Here is a 21,821-nt window from a genome sequence, read left to right as displayed (position 1 = left end):
GGGTGCTGGCAGGTGGGACTAGATTGGGTTGGGATATCTGGTCAGCATGGTTGTACCGAAGGGTCTGTTTCGGAGCTGTACATCTCTATGGCTCTATGACTCTATTATGAGGGGCATTGACAGGCTGGAGAGGAAGCAGCTGTTCCCCTTTCACACACAGGTCAAAAATAAAGGGAACATCATTTTAAAGTGGAAGGCAGGAAGTTTACAGGGGAATTTGGAGTGTGGCAGGGGTCAGGAATGTACTGCCTGGGAGGGTAGTTGAGTTGGGCAACCTCATGACCTTCGACAAGCACTGGAAGTGGTAATTCAGGAAAGGAGCTTTAGTGGGGATGGGCTAACGCACAAAATCCAGGCTGAAATGTGCTTCAGGATTCTCTCTCTAGACTTGAGCTGGGAGTGGGGAGGTGGGGTGGTTATATTCCTGGCTGGACTTCCCAAAGATTAGATTGGGAACTGGTATTTCGCATAAGTGTGGATTTCTAATTATCTACGGGAGGACATTACCATGGACTCTTATCTGGACTGGAGTGCTGAGTCTGGAATCCTTCCAAACGTTGGACTCCTTTCTCCTGTAGAAGCATCGATAGTCCCCTTGATGTTGAACTGTGAGGTTGACCAGTTCAAAGGAAGCCGTGTCTTCTCTGCTGGGAACAGTCTGCTGGTCCATGTATGCACTCGCACCGTCTCGCACCAAGTAGATTGTGCTGCCTGAATAAGAGCCTGGTGTTCTGCACTCCATCCGGGCAGAACCACCTTTCTCAAAGACGCCATTGTGGGAATGCAGCACGATGATCGGTGGCGGCAGTTCACGCTGACCTTCGGAGGGAGGGAAAGTGGGACAACAGGTCAGTTTACAAGAACAGCTTCACACACTAAGTCTTGGTGAGAGAAAAATCAGCAGAGCCATCAATGGCCGATTCGCTAACGGCCCTGGCACAATTCTCATGTTCGCTGAAGTTATGTGAAGGACTTTCTGTCCCTATGTCTCCCTAAACCCGCACTCAGTCTTGTTTCTCTCTGTAGTGAAGGGAGTATGGCAGCTTTGCCTTACTTAAGTGTGTGTATGTCTACATAGTATGGATATGCACACATTACTGTCTCACAGAGATGCAGTTATACACAAACTCATTTTCTCTCTCTCTCTCTCACACGCACATATTACTGTCTCACAGGGATACAAAGTTATACACAAATTCACTTTTTCTCTCTCTCTCTCACACACACACAAACTTGTCTGACAGGGATACACAAACTCACTTTCTCTCTCTCTCACACACACACAGACATTACTGTCTCATAGGGATACACAGTAATACATAAATATACTTTCTCTCTCACACACACACAAACTTGTCTCACAGGGACGCATTCCTCCCGATGCCTTCCGGGTGCTCCGGTTCCCTCCCACAGCCCAGACATATACAGTTTAGGTGGCTAAATTGCCCACAATGTCCAGGGCAGGCGAGGTGGATTAGCCATGGGAAATGTAGGATTACAGGGATAGGCTGGATCTGGGTGGAATGTTTTCAGAGGGTTATTGTGGACTTGATGGGCCAAATGGCCTGGTTCCATACAGTAGAGATTCTATACCAAATCAGGTTAATCATTTACTCACTCTGTCACACCCACACACACAGCTTTAATCTTTTGTTGAGGCAGAGGGAGATAAATTCTTGATTCCCAAGGGAAAGATTACTCAGGGGACATGCAGGAATGTTAAGTCGAGATCAAAATCAGATTAGCCATGATTTTTTTGAATAAGGGCACTGGTCATCAAAGGGTTGACTGGCTGACCCTTGTCCTCTGTTCATATGGCTATCTTATCTTACAAATCAAGATGTTGCATTCTTCCTGAGGAAGCAGCTGTTTGAAGGATAAATTGCCAAAGTTCCTCTTTGCCTGCTGAGCTCTTGTACTTGAAATGGTGACCCATCAGTGATGTCACTCAAACTCACCCAGTTTCACACTATGCTCCAATGGAACTATCCCGAATGTCAGATCATCACTGATTTGCATTAACAGAATAATAGGAATTGCTAACGAGATAGAGCAATCTACTCACCTTTACTTTTGATCATTTGTTGGATTAAATTAACCATTAAGCACCCCACCCATCCCATCTTCAGGTCCCTCAACCCTTCAGGATCAGTGTGTTTGTAGAATCAGAGAAAGTGAGGACTGCAGATGCTAGATATCAGAGTTGAGAGTGTGGTTCTGGAAAAGCACAGCCTGCTCCCTGGATGCTGCCTGACTGCTGTGTTTTTTCAATACCACACTCTCGGCTCTGTTTGTAGAATAGGACAATGATTACCAAAGAGCCAACTGACTGGTCTTGATGAAACCAGAACCAGAATAAACTGTGCACTCACGTGTGCACAGACACGTGAACACACATATGCATGTACATGGACACCCATCTACAAGCACACACACACACACACACACATGCATGGTACACATATGCACAAAGGCACATGCATGTACATACATACACATGCATTCACACACATGTACAAACATATGTATTGCTCACAAGACAAAGCTTTTCACTGTATTAATGGTGCTGGAAGAGCACAGCAGTTCAGGCAGCATCCAACGAGCAGTGAAATCGACGTTTCGGGCTGATGAAGGGCTTTTGCCCGAAACGTCGATTTCGCTGCTCGTTGGATGCTGCCTGAACTGCTGTGCTCTTCCAGCACCACTAATCCAGTATTTGCTTTCCAGCATCTGCAGTCATTGTTTTTACCAAAGCTTTTCACTGTGCCTCAGTACATGTGACAATAAATTCAATTTAACATTCAACTCAATTTATATGCGTGCATACACACACTCGCACATGCATCTACACACACGCACATTCATTTGCACACATTCGCAATGTATACACACATACTCACACATTAACAAACACATAGGCATGTACATGCATGTACACACCACACACCCATACAAATGCATTCACATGCACATATGCAAATACACGCACGCACGCAAACAAAAGCCACATTTGAATTGAGTTGTTCTCATTTATGTTTGGTGAAAGGTTTAGGTGAACCAGTTAACCATTTTATTTTCCATTAGAAACACATAAATACTGAGAGGAAGTGTCCCCCTCACAGAAATGTCTAGGAGCATTAAGCACAGTCACAGAATAAAGGGATGCTAATGGAAGACTGGGATGAGGACGAATTTTGTCTCTCAGTGGGTTGTGAGTCTTTGGAAATCCTTGCCATAGAGAGTGATGTGCGTGGTCGGGAGCCACGTTCCTGTGTATATTTAAGGCTAAGGCAGATAGATTCTTGAGCAGAAGTGAATCAAGGTATCCTGCGTTCAAACCCCAGCTGTTGCAGATGGTGGCGTTTGGATGCAATACACTGGAATTAACAATGACTGTTGTTGATTGTTGGAATAAAAGTGGTATCTGGGCCACTGATGCCCTTTAGGGGAGAGGAAACCAGCCATCTGGCTTACATGTGACTACAGACCCTGCAGCAATGTATTTGACCACCAAAGTGCCCTCTGGGATAATTACAGATGGGCAATAAATGCTGGTGATGTACACAGCCCATTAAAAGCATAGGGCAGAAAAGTGGGTGTGGGAATGACGGATCAGCTCACAGTCTAACTGAATGGTGAAGTAGGCTCAAGGAACTGTATGTCCGTATTTTCTAATGGTCTCGAATTACATATGGCTAGACAGCACTAACCTGCATTCCTGATCGTCTGAGCTTGTAGACAGCCTGCAAAGAGAGAGAAAATACAATATGCATGAACTGATCGTTAGTGTACACAATCAAAATGACTTAGAATCATAAAATCACCGAACCATACAATATAATCCATCGAGTTGACATTGACAAGAGAGACACATGACCTGCACCCTAATCCCACTTACTAGCACTTGGCCCACAGCGTCAAATGTTATGACATGCCAAATGCTCATTCGGGTAGCTTTAAAGCACTTGATTTGATTTGATTTATTCTTGCCGCATGTACGGAGCTACAGTGAAAAGTATTGTTTTGCATGCTAACTGGACAAACCACACTTTACATAAGTCCAGCAGGGGCATAGAAAGGTCAACTCTAATATATGAGAATCTGCTCATAAGGCTGATAACAGTGGGGAAGAAGCTGGTTTTGAAATTGTTGATACATGTTCTCAGCATTTGTGTCTTCTCCCCTGCAGGAGAGGATCGGAGAGAGTATAACTGGGATGGGAGGGGTCTTTGATTATGTTGGCTGTTTTCCCAAAGTAGCGGGAAATATAGAGGGAGTTAATGGAAGGAAGGCTGGATTGTGTGATGGACTGGCCTGTGTTCATAGATCTCTGTAATTTCTTGCAATCTTGGGAAAAGCAGTTGACATACTAAGCTGTGATGCATTCAGATAGGATGCTTCCATTGGTGCACCTATGAAAATTGGTAAGAGTCATTCCAAGCAAGTTCCTTAATCTTCTGAGGAAGTGAAGGCATTGGTGTATTTTCTTGATTGTAGTGCTGACATAGATGGATCATGGGAAATTATTGGTGATATTTTCCCTGAGGAACTTAGAGTTCTCAACCACTTCCAACTCTGCACCATATAAGGCAACTCACCTCTACCAACCTTCCAGGCAGACCACCCCCACCCTCTGGAATGAAAATTGTTTTTTCACATCCCCTCGAAACCTCCTGCCCCTCACCTTGAACCTTTGTCCTCTCATGACTGACCCTTCCGTTCAAGGAGTTCAGTAAGGCATTCAATAAAGTTCCCCCGGGAGACTGGCTAATAAGTTTAGATCTCATGGAATACAGGGAAAACTAGCCATTTGGATACAGAACTAGTTCAAATGTAGCAGACAGAGGATGATGGTAGAGGGTTGCTTTTCAGACTGGAGGCCTGTGACCAGTAGTGTGTCTCAAGGATCAGTGCTGGGTCCACTGCTTTTTATAATTTATAAACATGATTTGGATGTGAACATAGGAGGTTTAATTGGAGGTCTAGTGAACATCGAAAACAGTGAGGAATTCTCTGGGAAGCTAGAGAGGAGATGTTGGAATCTTTGGCCTTGATGTTTGAGTCATCATTGCCTACAGGTTTAGTACCAGAGGACTGGAGGATCGCAAATGTTGTGCCCTTAATCAAGAATGGCATTAGCTATGACCCAGGGAATTATAGACCTGTGAGCCTTAATCTGTTGTAGGAAAAGTTTTGGAAAGGATTATAAAGATAGGATTTATAATCATCTAGCAAGCAACAATTTGATTGCATGGTTTCGTCAAGGACAGGTCGTGTCTCACAAACCTCATTGAGTTTTTTGAGAAGGTGACCAAGCATGTAGATAGGCCGTTTAGAGGGGATGCCATATTGGATGCCAGGTGTCAGATTTCTCGGTGTTGGCGCATTTCAGTGGTAGTGATCCCAACTCCCTGACCTTTATGATAGTAATGGAGAGAGATAGGAGCAGACAGTATGGGAAAGTATCTAACTGGGGGAGGGGGAATTACAATGCTATTAGGCAGGAACTAGGGCACTTAAATTGGGAACAGATATTCTCAGGGAAATGCAACAACAGAAATGTGGAGGTTGTTTAGGAAGCATTTTCTGATGGTGCTGGACAGGTTTGTCCCACTGAGGCAAGGAAGGGATGGTAGGGTGAAGGAACCTTGGGTGACAAGGGATGTTGGAACATCCAGTCAAAAGGAAGAAGGAGGCTTACTTAAGATTGAGGAGACAAGGATCAGACAGGGCTCTAGACGGTTACAAGGTAGCCAGGAAGGAACTGAAGAATGAACTTAAGGGAAGCTAGAAAGGGGGCATGATAAAGCTTTATCAGGTAGGATTAAGGAAAACCCTAAGGCATTCTACACTTATGTGAGGAACAAGAGGATAACTAGAGTGAGGGTAGGGTCGATCAGAGATAGTGGGGGGAACTTGCATCTGGAGTCAGAGGAAGTAGGGAAGGTCCTTAATGAATACTTTGTTTCAGTATTCATTACTAAGAGAGTATTGCCATTTGTGAGGACAGTATGAAACAGACTGATATGCTCAAACAGCATATGTTAGGAAGAAGGATGTGCTGAAAAATTTTAAAAAATTTAAGGACAGATAAATCCCCTGGGCCAGATGGGATACACCCAGGTTACTACAAGAAGCCAGGGAAGAGATTGCTGCACCTTTGGTGATAATCTTTGTGTCCTCACTGTCCACTGGAGTAGTGCTGGATGATTGGAAGGTGGCAAATGTTAGTCTCTTGTTCCAGAAAGGGATTAGGGATAATCCTGGGAATTACAGACCAGTCAGTCTTACATTAGTGGTTGGCAAATTATTGCAGATGATTCTGAAAGACAGGATTTATGATTACTTGGAAAACCATAGTTTGATCAGAAATAGTCAGCATGGCTTTGAGGGGGACAGGTCATGCCTCACAAACCTTATTGATTTCTTTGAGGATGTGACAAAACACATTGATGAAGGTAGAGCAGTGGTTGTGGTTTACATGGATTTTAGCAAGGCATTTGATAATGTTCCTCATGATAGATACATTCAGAACGTAAGTAGGCATGGGATACAGGGACATTTGGCTGTCTAGATACAGAATTGGCTGGCTCATAGAAGACAGAGGTTGATGAAAGTATTCAGTCTAGAGCCCAGTGACCAGTGGTGTTCTGCAGGGATCGGTTTTGGGACCTCTGCTCTTTGTGATTTTGATAAATTACTTGGATGAGGAAATGGAAGGGTGGGTTGGTAAGTTTGCCAATGACACGAAGGTTGGTGGAGTTGTGAATAGGGTGGAGGGCTGGTAAGTGGCAGCTGGAGTTCAACCTGGAAAAGTGTGAACTGATTCATTTTGGAAGGTCAAATTTGAATGCAGAATACAAGGTTAAAGGCAAGATTCTTGGCAGTGTGGAGGAACAGGGGGAGCTTCGTGTCAATGTCCATAGATCCCTCAAAGTTGCCACCCAAGTTGATAGGGTAATTAAGAAGGCGTGTGGTGTGTTAGCTTTCATTAGCAGGGGGATTGAATGTTAAGGGCCATGAGGTCATGCTGCAACTGTATAGAGCCCTGGTTAGACCACACTTGGAATATTGTGTTCAGTTCTGGTCACCTCCTTATAGGAAGGATATGGAAGCTTTAGAAAGGGTGCAGAGAAGGTTTACCAGGATGTTGCCTGGCCTGGAGGGAATGTCTGATGAAGAAAGGTTGAGGGAGCTAGGGCTTTTCTCATTGGAGAGAAGAAGGATTTGAGGTGACTTGATAGTGGTGTGCAAGATGATGAGAGGCGTAGATAGAATGGATAGCCAGAGACTTTTTTCCCAGGTTGGAAATGACTATCACGAGGGGGCATAAATTTATGGTAATTGGAGGAAGGTTTAGGGGAGATGTCAGAGGTATGTTCTTTACACAGAGTGCGGTGAGTATGTGGAATGCACTGCCAACAGTGGTTGTAGAGTCATTAAGTACATTTAAATGACTCCTGGATAGGCACATGGAAGTTAGTACAATGAAGGGTATGTCAGTTAGTGTGATCTTAGAATAGGATTAAAAGCTGGCACAACACTGAAGGCCAAAGGGCCTATACTGTGCTATACTCTTCTATGTTCTAAATTACTCCTTCCAAATTGTATCACATCACACTTTTCAGGGTTGAATTCCATGTGGTACTTATCTACCCATTTAACAATCCCGTTTATATCTTTCTTTTAGGATTCATTCATGGGAAAAGGAGGTCACACCAACATTTATTGTCAATCTATAATTACCCCGAGGGCTTTATGAGCTAATCACATTGCTATGGGGTCTGGAGTCATGTATAGGCTAAACCAGGTAAAGACGGCAGACATATTTCCCTCAAGGACAGGAGAGACCCAGATGGGGTTTTCCAACAATTGCAATGAATTCACGATCCTTATTAGACTCTTAAGTTTAAATTTATACTGAATTCAAATTCCCTCATCTGTCATGGTGAGATTCCAGACTGGGTCCCCAAACATTAATTGGGTTTCTGGGTTAACAGTCCCATGATAAAAATACTAAGCCATCCCCAAGACACACAAACCTCACTGTTAATCACCCAACCATCTTCAAACTCACTAATCCAACATCCCCACACGGTCATTTATGTCAGTGATCAATAGGCCTATGGGCCAAGGAATGGCAAGTGCAGTTTAATTTAAATAAATGCAAGGTCATAGAGATGTACAGCATGGAAACAGACCCTTCAGTTCAACTCGTCCATGCCAATCAGATATCGTAAATTAATCTAGTCCCATTTGCTGGCAATGGGACCATATCCCTCTAAATCCTTCCTATTCATATACCCATCCAGATGCATGTTAAATGTTGCAGTTGTACCAGCTTCCAGCACTTCATTTGGTAGCTCATTCCATGCACACACCACCTTTTGTGTGAAAACGTTGCCCTTTAGACCCCTTTTAAATCTTTCCCCTCTCACCCTAAACCAATACCTTCAAGTTCTGGACACCCTCACCCCAGGGAAAAGACCTTGTCTTTTACTCTATCCATGCCCCTCATGATTTTATAAACCTCTATAAGGTCACTCCTCAGCCTCCGACACTCCGGGGAAAACAGCCCCAGCCTATTCAACCTCTTCCTGTAGTTCAAATCCTCCAACCCTGGCAACATCCTTGTAAATCTTTTCTGTACCCTTTCAAGTTTCACAACATCCTTCCGAGAGGAGGGAGACCAGGATTGCATGCAATATTCCAAAAGTAGCCGAACCAATGTCCTGTACAGCCGCAAATTGACCTCCCAACTCCTGTAGTCAATGCCCTGAACAATAAAGGAAACCATACCAAACGCCTTCTTCACTATCCTATCTACCTGTGACTCTACTTTCAGGAAACTATTGTGTTGATGCTTCCTGATGAGGAAGTGGAAGGGTGGGTTAGTAAGTTTGCCAATGACACGAAGGTTGGTGGAGTTATGGATAGTATGGAGGGCTGTTGTTAGGTTGCAATGGGACATTGACATGGTACAGAGCTGGGCTGGTAAGTGGCAGATGGAGTTCAACCTGGAAAAGTGTGAAGTGATTCATTTTGGAGGGTTGAATTTGAATGCAGAGTACAAGGTTAAAGGCAGGATTCTTGGCAGTGTGGAGGAACAGGGGGATCTTGATGTCAATGTCCATAGATTCCTCAAAGTTGCCACCCAAGTTGGTAGGATAATTAAGAAGGTGTGTGGTGTGTTGACTTTCATTATCAGGGGGATTGAATTTTAAGGGCCATGAGGTCATGCTGCAACTGTATAGAGCCCTGGTTAGACCACACTTGGAATATTGTGTTCAGTTCTGGTCACCTCCTTATAGGAAGGATGTGGAAGCTTTAGAGAGGGAGCAGAGGAGATTTACCAGGATGCTGCCTGGACTGGAGGGCATGTCCGATTAAGAAAGGTTGAGGGAGCTAGGGCTTTTCTCATTGGAGAGAAGAAGGATTTGAGGTGACTTGATAGTGGTGTGCAAGATGATGAGAGGCGTAGATAGAATGGATAGCCAGAGACTTTTTTCCCAGGTTGGAAATGACTATCACGAGGGGGCATAATTTTATGGTAATTGGAGGAAGGTTTAGGGGAGATGTCAGAGGTATGTTCTTTAAACAGAGTGCGGTGAGTATGTGGAATGCACTGACAACAGTGGTTGTAGAGTCATTAGGTACATTTAAACGACTCCTGGATAGGCACATGGAAGGTAGTACAATGAAGGGTATGTCAGTTAGTGTGATCTTAGAATAGGATTAAAAGCTGGCACAACACTGAAGGCCAAAGGGCCTATACTGTGCTATACTCTTCTATGTTCTAAATTACTCCTTCCAAATTGTATCACATCACACTTTTCAGGGTTGAATTCCATGTGGTACTTATCTACCCATTTAACAATCCCGTTTATATCTTTCTTTTAGGATTCATTCATGGGAAAAGAAGGTCACACCAACATTTATTGTCAATCTATAATTACCCTGAGGGTTTTATGAGCTAATCACATTGCTATGGGGTCTGGAGTCATGTATAGGCTAAATCAGGGAAAGACGACAGACATATTTCCCTCACGGACAGGAGAGACCCAGATGGGGTTTTCCAACAATTGCAATGAATTCACGATCCTTATTAGACTCTTAAGTTTAAATTTATACTGAATTCAAATTCCCTCATCTGTCATGGTGAGATTCCAGACTGGGTCCCCAAACATTAATTGGGTTTCTGGGTTAACAGTCCCATGATAAAAATACTAAGCCATCCCAAGACACACAAACCTCACTGTTAATCACCCAACCATCTTCAAACTCATAATCCAACATCCCCACACGGCCATTTATGTCAGTGATCAATAGGCCTATGGGCCAAGGAATGGCAAGTGCAGTTTAATTTAAATAAATGCAAGGTCATAGAGATGTACAGCATGGAAACAGACCCTTCAGTCCAACTCGTCCATGCCAATCAGATATCCTAAATTAATCTAGTTCCATTTACCAGCATTTGGTCTATATCCCTCTAAATCCTTCCTATTCATATACCCATCCAGATGCCTTTTAAATGTTGCAATTGTACTAGCTTCCATGACTGTCTCTGGCAGCTCATTCCATACACTCACCACCTTCTGTGTGAAAACGTTGCCCTTCAGGTGCCTGTTAAATCTTTCCCCTCTCTCCCTCAACCTATACCTTTGAGTTGTGGACTCCCCCACCACAGGGAAAGGACTTTATCTTTTACCCTATCCATGCCCCTCATGATTTTATAGGGTCATGCTTTCGCCTCCGACACTCCAGGGAAAACAGCCCCAGCCTATTCAACCTCTCCCTATAGCTAAAAATTTCAACCCTGGCAAGAACTATCGACCAGTGAGCCTGACCTCAGTGGTGGGCAAGTTGTTGGAGGGAATCCTGAGGGACAGGATGTACATGTATTTGGAAAGGCAGGACTCATTAGGGATAGTCAAAATGGCTTTGTGCGTGGGAAATCATGTCTCACAAACTTGATTGAGTTTTTTGAAGAAGTATCAAAGAGGATTGATGAGGGCAGAGCAGTAGATGTGATCTATATGGACTTCAGTAAGGCGTTCGACAAGGTTCCCCATGGGAGACTGGTTAGCAAGGTTAGATCTCATGGAATACAGGGTGAACTAGCCATTTGGATACAGAACTGGCTCAAAGGTAGAAGACAGAGGGTGGTTGGAGGGTTGTTTTTCAGACTGGAGGCCTGTGACCAGTGGAGTGCCACAAGGATCGGTGCTGGGGCCCTCTACTTTTTGTCATTTACATAAATGATTTGGATGTGAGCATAAGAGGTACAGTTAGTAAGTTTGCGGATGACACCAAAATTGGAGGTGTGGTGGACAGCGAAGAGGGTTACCTCAGATTACAACAAGATCTGGATCAGATGGGCCAATGGGCTGAGAAGTGGCAGATGGAGTTTAATTCAGATAAATGTGAGGTGCTGCATTTTGGGAAAGCAAATCTTAGCAGGACTTATACACTTAATGGTAAGGTCCTAGGGAGTGTTGCTGAACAAAGAGACCTTGGAGTGCAGGTTATAGCTCCTTGAAAGTGAAGTCGCAGGTAAATAGGATAGTGAAGAAGATGTTTGGTATGCTTTCCTTTATTGGTCAGAGTATTGAGTACAGGAGTTGGGAGATCATGTTGCGGCTGTACAGGACATTGATTAGGCCACTGTTGGAATATTGCATGCAATTCTGGTCTCCTTCCTAATCGAAAGATGTTGTGAAACTTGAAAGGGTTCAGAAAAGATTTATAAGGATGTCTCCAGGGTTGGAGGATTTAAGCTACAGGAAGAGACTGAACAGGCTGGGGCTGTTTTCCCTGGAGTGTCGGAGGCTGAGGGGTGACCTTATAGAGGTTTGCAAAATTATGAGGGGCTTGGATAGGATAAATAGACAAAATCTTTTCCCTGGGGTGGGGGAGTCCAGAACTAGAGGGCATAGGTTTAGGATGAGAGTGGAAAAATATAAAAGAGACCTAAGGGGCAGCTTTTTCACGCAGAGGGTGGTATGTGTATGAAATGAGCTGCCAGAGGATGTGGTGGAGGCTAGTTCAATTGCAACATTTAAGAGGCATTTGGATGGGTATATGAATAAGAAGGGTTTGGAGGGATATGGGCCGGGTGCTGGCAGGTGGGACTAGATTGGGTTGGAATATCTGGTTGGCATGGACAAGTTGGACCGAAGGATCTGTTTCCATGCTGTACATCTCTATGACTCTATGACTCTATAACATCCTTGTAAATCTTTTTGGAACCCTTTCAAACTTTACAACATCCTTTCGATAGGAGGGAGACCAGAATTGCACAATATTCCAACACCAATGCCCTGTATAGCTGCAACGTGACCTCACATCTCCTGTACTTAATGCTCTGACAAATAAAGGAAAGCATACCTAATGCTTTCTTCACTATCCTATCTACCTGTGACTCCACTTTCAAGGAACTGTTGTGATGATGCTGTCCCTTTGCAAGGTTATGTTGTTCTTGTTTTTTTTTCAAGAGGGGTCATGAAGGCAGAGGTGCTGATTTGTCTGGAATGGTTACTTTGAACAATGGCAGGGGAGTGGCCAGATCTCCCAGTTCAGGTTTTTTTTATCCCAGTTTGGTTTGTTTTAGCAGATAGTCAGAAAACTGCTGGGGACATAAAGAAGCAGCTATAGTGAAAAGAGGTTCCATGCTTCAACAGAAGTCTTGCCTGAACTTTCTCTCTGAAACCTCTCCTGCCTGTAAGAACCTGTGTTATAATTTACCTTTGGCCAAGGAGTGTGTTTATAGGATGTTGCAGGGATAGGAACAGCTTCATTAAGTTGTGATATCATGTTGGTTGGGTTTTCAAATAAATTAAGTTATTCTAAATTCTACTTTCTTTTGTTCATGTTTCATCTGTAATGCTTAAAGTAAATACTATTTTGTTGAAAGCTGAGTGGTTTGTTCAGCTGCATCGCACCTAGAAGATCCATTACATCTGCTTTTATAAAAAATAAAAGTTAGGGTCTCGACTACCTTCTTAAAATGTTTTGAGGGGTCTGGCCTGGTTCATAACACCATGAACCTGTACTCCAAAGTCTCTTTGTTCAGCAACACTCCTCAGCCCCTTACTGTTAAGTGCATAAGTCCTGCCCTAATTTGCCTTTCCAAAGTGCAGCGCCTCACATTTGTCTAAGTTGAACTCCATCTGCCACTCCTCGGCCCATTGGCCCATCTGATCAAGAACCTATTGTACTCTGAGGTAACCTTCTTCGCTGTCCACCACACCTCCAAGTTTGGTAGCATCTGCAAACCGACCAACCATAGCTCCTATGTTCACATCCATATTATTTATATAAATTACAAAAAGCAGTCGACCCAACACCAATTCTTATGGCACACCACTGGTCACAGGCCTCCAGTCTGAAAAGTTCTCCCTTTATTCCATGTGATCTAACCTTACTAACCAGTCTACCATGAGGAACCTTGTTGAATGTCTTACTCAAGTTCATATAGATCACGTCCACTGCTCTGTGCTCATCAATCCTCTTTGTTACTTCTTCAAAAAACTCAGTCAAATTAGTGAGACATGAACCGGGGTAGGACTTGTACAGTTAATGGTTTAGCATTGGGAGTGTTTTCAAGCAGAGAGACCAAGGAGTGTAGATATATTGTTCCTTGAAACAGGTGTCACAAGTAGACAGGGTAGTGAAGAAGGCATTTGGCAGACTTGCCTGCATCAGTCAGAGCTTTGTGTATCGGAGTTGGGATGTCATGTCACAGCTGTACTGACATTGGTAAGACCACATTTGGAGTACTGCCTGCAATTCTGGTCAACCTGCTGTGGGAAGGATGTTATTCAACTGTGAAGGGTGCAAAACAGATTTGCAGGGATGTTACCGAGACTGGAGGGTTTGAGTTATAAGGAGAGGCTGGATAGACTGGGACTTTTATTCCTGGACCATAGGAGCTGGAGTATTGTCCGTTTGGAGCTTTACAAAATCATGGGAGGTGTGGATAAGATGAATAGCCAAAGTCTTTTCCTCAGGGCGGGGATTCCGAAACGAGAGGGTGTAGGTTTAAGGTGAAAGGGGGCAAGATTTAAAAGGGACTTGAGGCATACATTTATCACACCGGTGCGTACATGGAACAAATTGCCAGAGGAAGTGGTGTAGGCAGGTGAAATTACACCATTGAAAAGGCACCTGGATGGGTACAAGGATAGGAATGATTTAGAGGGAGATGGGAAAATGCCGTCACCTGGACTATTTCAGCTGAGAAACCTAGTTAACATGGAGAAAGTGAGGACTGCAGATGCTGGAGATCAGAGCTTAAAAATGTGTTGCTGGAAAAGCGCAGCAGGTCAGGCAGCATCCAAGGAGCAGGAGAATCGGCGTTTCGGGCATAAGCCCTTCTTCAGGAATGAGGAAGGTGTGCCAAGCAGGTTAAGATAAAAGGTAGGGAGGAGGGACTTGGGGGAGGGGCGTTTGGAATCCGATAGGTGGAAGGAGGTTAAGGTGAGGGTGATAGGCCGGAGAGGGGGTGGGGGCGGAGAGGTCAGGAAGAAGATTGTAGGTTAGGAAGGTGGTGCTGAGTCTGAGGGTTGGGACTGAAAAAAGGTGGGGGAGGGGAAATGAGGAAGCTGGAGAAATCTGCATTCGTCCCTTGTGGTTGGAGGGTTCCTAGGCGGAAGATGAGGTGCTCTTCCTCCAGCTGTCATGTTGCTATGGTCTGGTGATGGAGGAGGCTAAAGACCTGCATGTCCTTGGAGGAGTGGGAGGGGGAGTTGAAGTGTTCAGCCATGGGGCGGTTGGGTTGGTTGGTGCGGGTGTCCCAGAGGTGTTCTCTGAAATGTTCCGCATGTAGGCGGCCTGTCTCCCCAATGCATAAGAGGCCACATCAGGTGCAGTGGGTGAGGTAAATGATGTGTTTGGAGGTGCAGGTGAATTTGTGACGGATATGGAAGGATCCGTTGGGGCCTTGGAGGGAAGTGAGGGGGAAGGTGTGGGCGCAAGTTTTGCATTTTTTGCAGTTGCAGGGGAAGGTGCCGGGAGCGGAGGCTGGGTTTGTGGGGGGTGTGGATCTGATGAGGGAGTTGCTGAGGGAGTGGTCTTTCCGGAACGCTGATAGGGGAGGGGAGGGAAATATATCCCTGGTGGCGGGGTCTGTTTGGAGGTGGCTGAAATGATGAAGAATGATACGATGTATCTGGAGGTTGGTGGGGTGTTAGGTGAGGACCAGTGGGGTTCTGTCCTGGTGGCGATTGGAGGGGCGGGGTTCAAAGACGGAGGAGTGGGAAGTGGAGGAGATGCGGTGGAGAGCATCGTCAACCATGTCTGAGGGGAAATTGTGGTCTGCACCCTACTTGCGGAACGTTTCAGAGCACACCCGCACCAACCAACCCAACTGCCCCGTGGCCGAACACTTTAACTCCTCCTCCCACTCCGCCAAGGATAGGTCCTTGGCCTTCTCCATTGCCAGACCATGGCAACATGACGCCTGGAGGAAGAGCGACTCATCTTCTGCGTAGGAACCCTCCAACCACAAAGGATGAATGCAGATTTCTCCAGCTTCCTCATTTCCCCTCCCCCCACCTTGTCTCAGTCCCAACCCTCGAACTCAGCATCACCTTCCTAACCTGCAATCTTCTTCCTGACATCTCCGCCCCCACCCCCACTCCAGCCTATCACCCTCACCTTAACCTCCTTCCACCTATCGCATTCCCAATGCCCCTTCCCCAAGTCCCTCCTCTCTACCTTTTATCTTAGCCTGCTTGGCACACCCTCCTCATTCCTGAAGAAGGGCTTATGCCCGAAATGTCGATTCTCCTGCTCCTTGGATGCTGCCTGACCTGCTGTGCTTTTCCAGCAACACATTTTTAAAACCCAGTTAACATGAATGAGTTGGGCCAAATGCTACTTTTCATTGCTGTATAACTCGATAAATGACAAATGATAGGGGACCCATCACAGACCTTGGTTGTACACCACTGGACACTGGTTTCCCAGTCACTAAATTAGCCTTCTGTCATCACCCTCTATCTCCTACCACTGAGCCTGTTTCAAATGACCCTGTGTCCCATGTGCATTGATCATTTTCCTCTGTGGGCCTTGTGAAAGGCTTCGCTGAGATTTTCCACATGATTATCAAGAGGCTGGAGAGTTCAGCTTTTGGGCAAACTACCATCATTGGCACAGCAATGTTAAAAGCAGCCCCCCTTATCATTGAAAGGCCAAGTCTAATGCATTCACATCTTCAGATCCCCTGTCCCTCTGCCGAGCGTCCAATCAATCTGAAATTTCACCTAGTCCCAATAATGTTGAGGCTTAGCTTTGATGAAGAGCTTATGCTCGAAATGTCAACTCTCCTGCTCCTCGGATGCTGCCCGACCTGCTGTGCTTTTCCAGCACCACGTTCTTTGATGCTTAGCTCTGAGTGCTGACACAAACCTCATCTGGTCAAGTGACATCTCTCAGGGAAGGACATCTGTCAATTTCATGAGCTTCTGTGACAATAATGGGGTTTGTTTGATGATGTTACAAAGAAAATTGATAAAAACACAGCTGTTAGTTTAGCCAGATTTTCAGAAGGCTTTTGATAAAATAGCTCACACAGGGGCTTGGGTACAATCATCCAAATACGTGGAATTGCAGATCATGTATTAGTATAGATTGATGATTGGCAAAACGATGGAAACCAGAGAGCTGGAACAAAGGGTTTTGTATAAAAGCAGAAAATGCTGGAGAAACTCAGCAGGTCTGGCAGCATCTGTGGAAAGAGAAACAGTGAAACAGAGTTAACTTTCAAGTTAATACTGGTTCTGTAGAAGTGTCTAGTGGAACTAATGTGGATTTGATGTCCATTCTGCCAGTTCAATCTTTTCTATTATTGATAAATGGCAGCACCAAAAGAGCAACCAACGCACACTCTCGGCTGAGCATGAGGTATCAATAGTCTCAAAGCCTTAACCTCAACATAACTTACTGTGGATTGTGGATAGACAACATTCACAATCAGAGATAATAACACTGCCCCTTCCAAAACCTTTCATCATAAAAAAGATTGATTTTTTATTTCTCTTATTTTCCATTCTGACTATTACAAAGCAACATATTGATCTGTATTCCCTGTTAATGGTAAGGTCCCAAGGAGTGTTGCTGAATGCACTATGCAAGTTGAAGTGCAGGTTTATAGCTCCTGAAAAGTAGTGTTGTAGATCGATAGGATAGTGAAGAGGGAGCTTGCTATGCTTTCCTTTATTGTCCAGCACATTGAGTATAGGGGTTAGGAGGCCATGTTGTGGCTGTACAGGACATTGGCTAGGCCACTGTTGGAAAATTGTGTGTAATTCTGGTCTCCTTCCTATCGGAAGGATGTTGCGAAACTTGAAAGGGTTCAGAAAAGCTTTACAAGGATGTTGCCAGGGTTGGAGGATCTGAGCTATAGGGAGAGGCTGAATACACTGGGGCTGTTTTCCCTGGAGCGTCAGAGGTCTATAAAGTCATGAGGGGCATGGATGGGATAAATAGACAAGGTCTTTTCCCTGGGGTGGGGGAGTCCCGAACTAGAGGGCATAGGTTTAGGGTGAGAGGGGAAAGATTTAAAAGTGACCTAAGAGCTAACTTTTTCACACAGAGGGTACCGCGTGAATGGAATGAGGTACCAGGGGAAGTAGTCGTGGCTAGTACAATTACAACATTTAAAAGGCATTTGGGTGGGTATGTGAATAGGAAGGGTTTGGAAGGATATGGGTGAGGTGTTGGCAAATGAAACTAGATTACCTCAGGGTATCTGGTCGGCATGGATGGGTTGGACGGAAGGGTCTGTTTCCGTGCTGTACATCTCTATAACTCTATGAATAGGGTTGAATTGGAATGGATTGTGCTTACCTATGGCCAGGAATACCAGGCTGGCAAACATTCTGATGCGTTGTTAAGAATGGTGAATCCAGCAAGAAACCGTTGGAAACAAAAATATGTGGCTCCAGTGTTCAATGTCACCGCGAAAGTGTCTTAGAAACCACTGGGGAAACTGTAATTTCAATGAGGAAGACAAAAGGCAGTGTGAATCACTTGCAAATTAGTTTACCAAAAAAAAATTACATGAAAAGTGTGGAGCAGGACAGCTGCTAATCGGAACTAGCATTGTTGCGACACTAAGGCAGACTGCTGTGCTAAGTCGGAACTAGCGTTATTGTGACACTGAGACAGACTGCAGATCCAAATCAGCCTTCTTATCTCTATATTTGCAACACAGCAAAATTAAAGTGCTGAAGAAACCCTCAAAAATTGACCCAATGGTTCATAACTGGAATTTTTGAATAACCAATCCCAGACTTTGCGAGTAAGCAATTGTTGTGACTGGGATTGTTGTCAGGAAAATAAGTCATTTTGCGCGTTGCTGGCCACAACAAAACAATGCTACACAACATTAATTTGTGATGCATTTCTCAATGACTTTATTGTCTCTGTGATATTATAAGGATGTTGCCAGGGTTGGAGGATTTGAGCTACAGGGAGAGGCTGAATAGGCTGGGGCTGTTTTCCCTGGAGCGTCAGAGGCTGAGGGGTGACCTTATAGAGATCTATAAAGTCATGAGGGGCATGGATGGGATAAATAGACAAGGTCTTTTCCCTGGGGTGGGGGAATCCCGAACTAGAGGGGATAGGTTTAGGGTGAGAGGGGAAAGATTTAAAAGTGACCTAAAGGTTAACTTTTTCACACAGATGGTCGTGCGTGAATGGAATGAGGTACCAGAGGAAGTAGGCGTAGCTAGTACAATTATGTAGAAGAGTGTATGAAGAGTGACCAATTGTCAATGTCAATGCTATTGCATGGTTTGATGATGCTGCTCCTTCAATAAGGTTTCGTGGTCCTTGGCTTTTTTCTCAGAGAGGTTGTAAAAACCCCATTTCTGAAAAGTCTAAGTTTGAAGGGTTTTAGTGCCAATTTGATTATATCTCACAGATACTGCCTCACGTAAAAGGCTTTCAAGTTGAAAAAAAAACACTTATACAATGATAGCGGAGTGGCCAGTTCTCCCAGTTCAGCTATTTTCTGGTTTGGTTTGATTTTAGCAGCCTGGCTGTTCACTGAAAGCAGGCAATCAGTTTTGAGGCCGCTGATCCAAGAAACAGCTACATGGAAGAAGGTGTTCCATGTTGAATATTTCTGCCATCTCTCTCTCTGTCTCTCTCTTTCTCTCTCTCTTTCTCTCTCTCCCCTGAAAGACCTTGTGTTTGATTTTACCTTTTGCACCAAGGGGTGTTTCTGGGGATTGTTGCAGGAATTTGGAACAGCTTCATTAACTTGGGATAATCTATTGGATTTTCAGATCGGTTAAATTATTCGGTATTCTGTTCTTTTCTGTTTGGGTTTCATGCAGTAATCTTGTAAATAAATTACATTTTGTTTAAAACTATATGGTTTGATCAACTGCATCTCTCCTGCAGCATCCACAATACATTAAAATAACTAGCAAAGTTAGGTTCCCAGTCTACTTTGTTGAAATGTTTTGAGGGGGTCTTACCTGGTCTACGACAATGCGGACATCGAAATGAAGTAAGAAGACTTTAAGTTAGAGGGAGGAAAATAGTTGAAGGAGACTATGGTTGACCCAAAATGAGGTGTGGAATTATCAGATAGTGTGTGAGATGTATAGAACACAGAACGTTACAGCGCAGTAAAGGTCCTTTGGCCCTCGATGTTGCGCCAACCTGTGGAGCCAATCTGAAGCCCATCTAAACTACACTATTCCATTCTCATCCATATGTTTATTCAATGACTATTTAAATACCCTTAAATTTGGCGAGTCTACTACTGTTCCAGGCAGTGTGTTCCATGCCCCTACTACTCTCTGAGTAAAGAAACTACCTCTGACATCTGTCCTATATCTATCACCCCTCAGTTTAAAGCTATGTCCCCTCATACTAGCCATCACAATCCGAGGAAAAAGGCTCTCACTGTCCACCCTATCTAACCCTCTGATTCTCTTATATGGCTCAATTAAGTCACCTCTCAACCTTCTTCTCTCTCATGAAAACAGCCTCAAGTCCCTCAGCCTTTCCTCATAAGACCTTCCCTCCATACCAGGCAACATCCTAGTAAATCTCTTCTGAACCCTTTCCAAAGCGTCTACATCCTTCCTGTAATGTGGTGACCAGAACTGTACACAACACTCCAAGTGTGGCTGCATCAGAGTTTTGTACAGCTGCAATATGACCTCATGGCTCTGAAACTCAATATTTCTACCAATAAAAGCTAACACACTGTATGCCTTCTTAACAACTCTATCAACCTGGGTGGCAACATTCAGGGATCTATTTACCTGGACACCAAGATCTCTCTGCTCATATACATTTCCAAGAATCGTACCATTAGCCCAGTACTCTTTATTCCTGTTGCTTCTTCCAAAGTCAATCACCTCGCACTTTTCCACATTAAACTCCATTTGCTACCACTAAGCCCAGTTCTGCAGCTTATCTATGTCCCTCTGTAATCTGCAACAGTTGTCAGCACTATCTACAACTCTACTGATCTTAGCGTCATCAGAAGATTTACTAACTTATCATTGTACGACCTCATCCAGGTCATTTATAAAACAGCAGTGGACCTAAAACAGATCCTTGCGGTACCCCACTAGTAAGTGAACTCCAGGATAAACATTTCCCACCAACCACCATGCTCTGTCTTCTTTCAGCTAGCCAATTTCTGATTCAAACCGCTAAATCACCCTCAATACCATGACTCCATATTTTCTGCAATAGCCTACTGTGGGGAACCTTATCAAATGCCTTACTGAAATCCATATACACCACATCAACCGCTTTACCCTCATCCACCTGTTTGGTCACCATCTCAAAGATCTCAATAAGGTTTGTGAGGCACAGCCTTCCCTTCACAAAACTGTGTTGACTATCCCTAATCAACTTATTCCTTTCTAGATGATTATAAATCTTATCTCTTATAGCATTTTCCAACACTTTACCCAGAATCTAGATATGGAAGAACAATTAGTATTTTTTCAAGAAACTTAGTTATCGATTTGAAGTGCAAGATCCTAAAAAATGTCTGAGCAGATAAAGAAACATTTGATTGTAGAATCATTCAGTACAGAAGAGGCCCTTCAGCCCATTGCATCTGTACTGCCAAAGCTACTGTCAATCTACAGCAACTCGGCCCATAGCCTTGAATGCTACAACAATTTGAAAGAACAAAAGAAACAGGAATGGAGAAATCCTGCTCCAGGCTGCTCCACCTTATCAAGTGCTCATCCAAGTACGTTTGAAAGGCTATGACATTTCCCGCCTCAAGTACACTCCTGGTCAGTGCTTTCCAGACCCCCCACCACCCTCTGGTTGAAACAATTCTCAAATCCCCCTGGAAACCTGATACCTTTCAGTTTTAAATGGTGCCACCCCTCCTGACCTCCCCCCAGGTTATTCACCCTTTGACTAAGGAGAACAGCTGCTTTCTATCCACCATGTCCATGTTGCCCATAAGTTCACACACTTCTGACATTTCCCCACTTAACGTTCTTTGCTCTAAAGTAAACAACCCAAGCTTATCCAGTCTCTTTCCATTGCTGAAATGCTCCATCTAAGGCAATATCATAGTGAATCTTCTCTGCATCCCCTCCAGAGCAATCACATCCTTCCTATAATGTGGAGTTCTATCCAACTCCAATATCACCTCCCACTCTTATAATCTATGCCTTGACTGATAAAGGCAAGTGTCTCATATGCCTTCTTAACCTCCCTAATAGACTGTCCTGCCACTTTCAGGGATGTATAGTCAAGCATCCCAAGATCCATGTGTTCCTCTGAGATTCCTAGTGACCTGCCATTCATTGAGTACTACC

The 21,821-nt window shown here is 44.3% G+C and overlaps 1 protein-coding gene across 1 annotated transcript in view; it reads right to left on the bottom strand.

Annotated features, from left to right (window-relative positions):
- Positions 1–18,060, bottom strand: part of LOC140486095 (uncharacterized) — a 58,862-nt gene extending 40,802 nt beyond the window's left edge. The window contains exons 1-3 of the mRNA XM_072584753.1: positions 17,851–18,060; positions 3,711–3,743; positions 508–819 (exon numbers count right to left, since the gene is read on the bottom strand). Coding sequence (XP_072440854.1) covers positions 508–819; positions 3,711–3,743; positions 17,851–17,881 — 376 coding nt within the window. The 5' untranslated portion in view covers positions 17,882–18,060. The remainder of the gene's footprint in view (positions 1–507; positions 820–3,710; positions 3,744–17,850) is intronic.
- Positions 18,061–21,821: the final 3,761 nt, after the last annotated feature.

This window comes from Chiloscyllium punctatum, chromosome 15 (assembly GCF_047496795.1).
Source record: "Chiloscyllium punctatum isolate Juve2018m chromosome 15, sChiPun1.3, whole genome shotgun sequence".
NCBI lineage: Eukaryota > Metazoa > Chordata > Chondrichthyes > Orectolobiformes > Hemiscylliidae > Chiloscyllium > Chiloscyllium punctatum.
Note: the sequence above shows the minus strand (reverse complement) of the source record. Positions and strands in the feature narration are given on the sequence as shown.